The sequence below is a fragment of the Malurus melanocephalus genome, unplaced genomic scaffold, assembly GCF_030028575.1.
Source record: "Malurus melanocephalus ecotype Western Australia unplaced genomic scaffold, MMel_1.1 scaffold_249, whole genome shotgun sequence".
In the NCBI taxonomy this organism is placed as follows: domain Eukaryota; kingdom Metazoa; phylum Chordata; class Aves; order Passeriformes; family Maluridae; genus Malurus; species Malurus melanocephalus.
The window spans coordinates 714,329-721,118 of record NW_026623481.1 but is presented as its reverse complement, the minus strand read 5'-3'; the positions used below and the strand labels follow the sequence as shown (position 1 = coordinate 721,118).

At 46.8% G+C, this 6,790-nt stretch overlaps 1 protein-coding gene across 2 annotated transcripts in view; it reads right to left on the bottom strand.

Moving 5' to 3' along the window:
- Positions 1-297: 297 nt before the first annotated feature.
- Positions 298-6,790, bottom strand: part of RUNX2 (RUNX family transcription factor 2) — a 215,908-nt gene continuing 209,415 nt past the window's right edge. For both annotated transcript variants that reach the window (XM_057375424.1, XM_057375425.1), the window contains one exon: positions 298-1,156. In XM_057375424.1, coding sequence (XP_057231407.1) covers positions 477-1,156 — 680 coding nt within the window. In that variant the 3' untranslated portion in view covers positions 298-476. The remainder of the gene's footprint in view (positions 1,157-6,790) is intronic.

Here is a 6,790-nt window from a genome sequence, read left to right as displayed (position 1 = left end):
GGGAAGGGCTCCAATTTCAACAGAGCTGCACCATACAGCATGGGTGGGAGAAACAGGGAAATTTGTCAGAGTTTTATTGTGTCCTTTCTTTGTCCCCCCACATTGACCAGCAGGGTTTTGTCACCTCCTCAAGCATTTTCTTGTGGGTAACTTCTCACCACTTCAGATTCCCAGCGTTTTCTGTGTGAGCCCTCACCGGGTCCTACCAGCACTCGTGCGGTTAATGGGTGAGAGGAGGGGAGCGAGCGCATCTGAAAGGAACGCGAGAAATATAAACAATTTTATTAACAAGACCACAAAACTATTTTTTAATATATGCAGCCATTTACAAGGGGCAAACAAACAAACAGACAGAAAAACCCACTGGGGAGACGTGGTCRGTGTCTGCGGCCGCAGCAAACCCGCTCCGACGGCGTGGGCAGGTTTGGGGAGGGTTCCTTCCCTCTGGGCAGCACCATTCCCTGTGACCCCCACCACTAAGGAGGTKGGGTGCCACCAGCATCCTGCTGGGGTGCCAGGGACGATGCCAGCTGGGTCAGGGCTCGGGCRATGGTGGACAGGTGGCTGTTCATGGTCCGCAGCTCCGCCAGGATGTCGCTCACATTCGCCGTGACCTCGGAGCCCGCGGGCACGGCCTGGGCAGCCGGCGGTGGGGAAACAGCCCCCGGAGCGCCGCTTCCCACAGGGGCTGCCTGGGGATTTTCATCATGGGAGGGGTGTGGGGCTGGGCTGTTGCAGGGCTTCATGCCCTCCAGGGAGCCTGTGCTTATGGGGGGCTGCTCTTCCTCCTTGCCCTGAATGGTGGCGAGCGTTGCCGAGGCCAAGAAGGGCAGCCAGTTGATGAGGTGAGTGGCACCGCTGGRGGGGACCACGGGCAAATAAATCCCAGGGTGCAGGGATGGAGTGGATGCAGGTGGGGCAGGAAGAGAAGGAAGTCCGGGGTGAACAGCAGCAGCAGAAGTGGATGTTGATGGTGAAATAGGAGATGGTTTTGGATGCAAGGCTGCAACACATGCGGGTAATGGTGGCGAAAATGATGCWGTACCAGTGTCAGAGGAGCAGGAGGGTGATGCTGGAGCTGTGAAAGGTCCAGGTTCTTCAGAAGTTGGTGGTGAAGTGGCAGCAGGTGGAGCATCAGGAGTGCAAGGATCTGAATCTGCAAGGAAGATACACCATAAGCCTGGATTCACACGTGTACTTACAGACGGAATGTTGTTCGCTGTCCCCTCGGTGGGACCAGCCTTCTCTCACAGAAGGGGAAATTCCATCAGCTGCCACTGATACTCCATAGGCCCATTAGAAAAGAACAGATGTAATCTAAGACAAGAGCCTATTGTAGGCAAACATGAACTTAATATCATAAAACTAAATTATCTTTCCACCCTCATTCTTCATAAAGCCTGTGGACAGGCCTGAACATTTTTCTGGTTGGCGTYTCATAGCTGTGAATTAGCTGGTGAATTACCTACTGAATTACCTACTGTGCTTTCCTGGCCAGCCTGGTAATGTTCTGAGTGACTCAGATCTCCTGTGGAGAAGGGAGGGCTGGACAGCTTCTGCCARAGCTAAAGTTAATTGTTGCTTTGTAGAAAGTCCCAGTTTTCAGCATTTGGGCTTGAATTGACAGCTAAACACCAGACATAGTAGGAGCTACCTGGTGGCTTAGACCCTTCAATAATTTAATTTTTTTATATGTGGAAAMATGGCAGAGTTCACAAACTGTGATGTATACCCCTGCCTGGATCCCTTCAGCAGCTTCAGATATGAAAATCAAAAAAGAAGAAAGAGAAAGAAATTGTTGACACTGGGCACCCCAGCCTGACACTTGTGCCCTCTTGCAGGCATTCAGTGGACCTCATCCAATGTCCACTAAGGTCATTAGAAACATTCTTGCTTGGGCTGAATCCATCAGATACAGCACAGGAAGAAAGAGCAGCATCTAGAGGATATACAAAGGCTTGGATGGTCCAAGGTGCTCTACCCACTGTGCCCAGTTGTTACATACCATATGGTAAGGATGATCCTATTTTTATAACCATTCTGAAAACCAGAAATACAGTAGGAAATTTTAGCTTTTAAACAGCCTCTAAGATCTGCATTGGTGGAATTACTACACCACGCTGTACACCTTTATTTTAGAGTTGGGAACACGTCATACAGAAGGTGGTGAGATGCTGGGGGAGTGGTCAGTGTAAGACAGATGGATTTAAAAACTACTTTTGCTGCAAATAAGTGCAAATTTTAAGTCACTGCTGTGGATACAAAGACACAAATTAATAAATTTATCTGGGTTAAAACAACCTAGAGAAAGCCAAGTACTGAGGTGTTAACACCATGCCATTATTATTTCTGGCATCTAAAAAATCTGATGTGAGAAATCTATTTTCATTACTGGMTGGTTTGGTATTCCAGATAGCAAATTGAAACTGTGACTCAAAGRCAAAGGTTTTTCCCTGTCATTTCTAATACCAAACCAGCTGGACATGCAGCCAGAAAAAGTCCATCTTTGTCCCACATGGGACTACTATGTTATTCTTAACCAGACACATATGTTGCTTGGAGGGGATTATGACACAAAACTCAGTCTGCCTTTAAGTCCCTGAGATTTTTATGGAGAGTTACTGCAGGTTCCTTGAAATGGTTTCCTTCCTCTGTGCATTGGCTTTCTTCCCAATATAAAGTCCCTGCCCACACAGGGACTTGATCCCTGTCTGCTGGAGGTGGTCTGAGGATGCTGCAAGTCAGGTTTCTATAGATTTGCCTTTGGTTTTTCAAAACAAAAACAAAAATAAAGTGCAGCTCAAATACAGCCTCCTTTTCCATCCAAACCACCAAAGTTTGCAAGGGCTGAGATGAAAGTTTCAGGTTTGGCTGCACTGTGGTGTTAACCAGAACAGTGTTTATGGTCCATATATAGCGTGGATAATTCCTGTCCACACTGCCTGAGCAAACCAAACTAAATATARTATTTTYCCATACATTAGGGAGCAGAAGAAGCTTGACAAACCTTGATGTAATCTGGTTTAGCATTGTGGCAAATAACTGTCACAAACGATTCTTAAATGGTCAAAGAGATACTGGGGTTAATATACAGAGTAGCAACTAACACAGACAAAAATAGAGGCAAAAATCTGGACACCAAAAGTTCTTCCACTGGGATGAAATCTTTCCAAACAGAGTWGTTTCCMTATCAGAAGCCACAGCTTTGTCATYCCCCAAATCCCTCTTTAAGTTTTATTTATGTTGTACAGCCTTTAAACACAACTTGCTCAGCTTGATCAGGCTCCCACACTTCTATCTGAGAAATTCCACATGGGTGTTGGGACACCTGCACAGGAATCCTTGTGCATCCAGGACGTGTGGGAGCTGTTGCAATGCTCAGATCACAGAGCAGTCTGTGAACCCAGAGAGGCTGATGGTCAGCACGGGGCTGACCCAGCTGCTCAGCATYCAGAGACTGCAGAATCACAGCATCACTTAAGTTGGGAGGGATCTTTGGAGACTGCTCAGTCATAAACCCTGCCCAAAACAGTGTCAACGATTTTTTCTCCATGGTCAAAATTGCCGGGGTGTGTTTGAGAAAGCCCAGTTATATGGGAGTTCAGAGTAGAAATGAAGCATGGAGAAAACAACTACTGTTGTGTATCAGATACAACAAGATGATTCCATTTATTTCCTTCCTCTGTAATTTTTTCCCCCTCATTTCCACTCATCATGATTTTGGTGCTTCTTTTGTCACTCTTTTTGCACAGTCCTCACAGAAAGAGAGTCTTAACTGGAACATCCAGGTGCAGTGTCATTTCTGGGAGTGTTCCACCCACATCCAGACAGAGCAGGAGCCAACTGGGGCTGGGTGAATGAATGAGAGATGTTGAGCAGAGAATGCTCAGAAAAGCGCAGTCACCTTCCCTAAAGATATGAACCCACCTGTGCCTGGTCATTCATCATCCCTACACCCAGGCCACAGAAGTTGGGTTGATGCCGCAGCCTGCTCCCACAGGCTGTCAAGGAAGGTTTGTAGCTTAGAAGAAAATTTGTACCACCAGATGGGGAAGTTAATCCAGGACTCAGAAAACCTGGTTTGGGATTAGGTTCATCTAATCAGCTAAACTGTAAGTGGAAGCCCCTGCATTTTTCATGTTGTATACAGAAGGAAAGCCCCCTAAAGAGAGCTTAGACATACCAGCTGTATCTCTCTGAGCAGCCTCAAGAGTAATTTCTTTTATTCKGAGTGCCCAGGAACCTTTGCCTCATCCTTCAGGAGGATTGGTTCATTGAAATGGGATTCCAGTCACAGAACCACAGAATATCTGGATTTGGAAGGAACCTACATGGCTCATTGAGTCCAAATCCTAGTCCTGTACAGGTCCACCCCAAAAATCATGCCATGTCTCTGACAGYGTGTTGCAGGTTTTTTGAGCTCTGCCAGGCTTGGTGCTGTGACCACCTCCCTCAGGAGTCTGTTACAGTGCCCAACCACCCTCTGAGTAAAGAAACCCTGCATAATATCCAACTTTAACCTCCCCTGACACAGCTGCATGCCATTCCCTCAGGTCACCTTTAGCTTGTCTACAGGGTCTGCAGCACAGCCACAGTCTACAGCATAAATGTACATCTTATCTAATTCCCAATACTTTCTTTGCACCCAGTAGAATAAATAAGTCTAGCACCACCACTTTATTGCTAGAATGAGAGTGATATGTCCTCATCACTTTGCTGGGAATAGTATTGGATAACTAGCTTGGATGTGGATCTCATGATCTGAAAATGCCTATATTGCAAAAGAAAACAATGCCAATGCATAAATATGACTGCCCAGCTTAAAAATATTCCCTGCTCTCTCGATCTTCAATGGATCTCCCAAAGGGAAAGCCATTGTACCTCCTTGTGTTACCTGTTCACAAGAGGAAACAYTTCTGCTCTGGCACCTCCAAGAGGATCTCAAGGTGTCCAAAACTCATGGGGCTGTAAATAGGGCAGGTAATTCAGTAATGAGAGGGACCAGRGGAGCACCTCCAGGAGAGATTTTCCTGGTACTTGTCCTGCTCATGATGAYGGATGTTACCAAAAGATTAATGGTCTGCCCTGTGAGAATGGCAAACTAAAGTAATTTTAAATGCATTCAGCTGTATGAGCAGAGCACGTATTTAACTTTACAGGCAGTCTTGGCTATCTAAACTGCTTTTGTTTGACTACTGATTTTATCTGCCTTGCAGCCAAATTGCTGCAAACTCTGATTTCTTAGTCTTTTGTCAGCTAATGAGGGAAAGGTTTGTGCAGAAGAAACCTTGAGGGAAAAGCAGGAGCATGACTTTCCACAGATTCAGCTCATCAAACTTAGCCCTTCAGCTGGCATCTAGCGTGAGGCAGTCAAGCTGGCTCCATCCAAGAGAGAAGCACCTCTGGGRTAAAGCCATTCCCAGCCATCAAGTCCCTAAGTGGGGTGAAGGATCCTGCCCTGAAGTGTCCCTCCCCACCCAGCACCTCCCAGTAAGGGTAAGTAAACGTCCTTAGATGGAATGAGTTACTTCTAAATGTCTGAAATTGGGTGAGCTGCATTCCTCACTTTATATGTAAATGTAATGAGTAATTTCAGAGTAAGATTCAGARTAAGAATCACAGAATGGGCCAGGCTGGAAGAAACCACAGTGGGTCAGCTTGTCCATGCCCCCTGCTCAAGCAGGGCCATCCCAGAGCACAGGGTACAGGATTGTGTCCAGACAGTRAGGGAGAACTCCACAGCCTCTCTGGTCTCTGTTCAGTACTCAGTCACTGCACAGGAGAGAACTCTTTCCTCATGTTCAGGTGAAACTTCCTGGGCATCAGTTCCTGCCTGTTCCTCCTGTGCCACAGACTAGAGCTTGGCTCYATCCTCTTGGCACTGCCAATTTCCAATCAAATCACAGCAAGAGATGGGAAATGCTGCCTCTGTGTTCCCATGGAGGGCACAAAACCATGGAGGTAAGGTTTAAGATGCAGGAGAGTAGAACTTGAAGCCCCAAGAGTGCTGCAAGGATACAAATAYTTGTGGTTGAGAAGGTGAAAATCTTTCAAGTGAGTCAGGACTGAGCCAACAATCTATTTCAATAGTGCCAGTACTCTATTTATTCATTTAAATAACCAGTAATTCAAGGGGGCTTATAAAAGTGAGGSTGAACAATTTTTAACAAGGGGAGACAGTGATAGGAAAAGGGGGATGARTTTAAACTAAAATAAGAGAGATTCAGACTAGACATCAGAAGACATTCTTTACTCAGAGGATACTGAGGCACTGGAACAGGYTGCTCAGAGAAAATGTGCCTTCYCTGGAAGTGTTCAAGGCCAGGCTGGATGTGGCTTTGGGCAATTTGGTGTGACAGAAGGTGTCCCTACAACGAGCAGAGAGGTTTGAACGAGCCAATCTTTAACATCCTTTCCATACCAAACTGTGATCCTGTGATGCTGTGATTCAATGACAACAATACTGAGGTACTGAAATGAGCCTTTRGTGAGACAGTGACCTGCAGGAGGCCTCTGTGCCCTGTCCTTTCTGCTCAGGTCTGTGCAGCTGCTCCAAAGCTGTCGGTGTCTGTGTGTGTGCCGGGACCGAGTGCGTGCGCGCTCCCCCTGCGCTCCGCAGCTGCTTCCCAAGAAAGTCTAAATATACGCCTGCCTCCGCTTTTTGGTGAGAACTGAAACTCCAGTCCCAACAGCTTGTGGTAAATGAAAGCCCGAGAGCAGCGGGTGCGTCACTGAGGGCGGTGCTGCTTTTGCACGGACAAAATCCATCTTTGGGATCTGAATCTGGAGC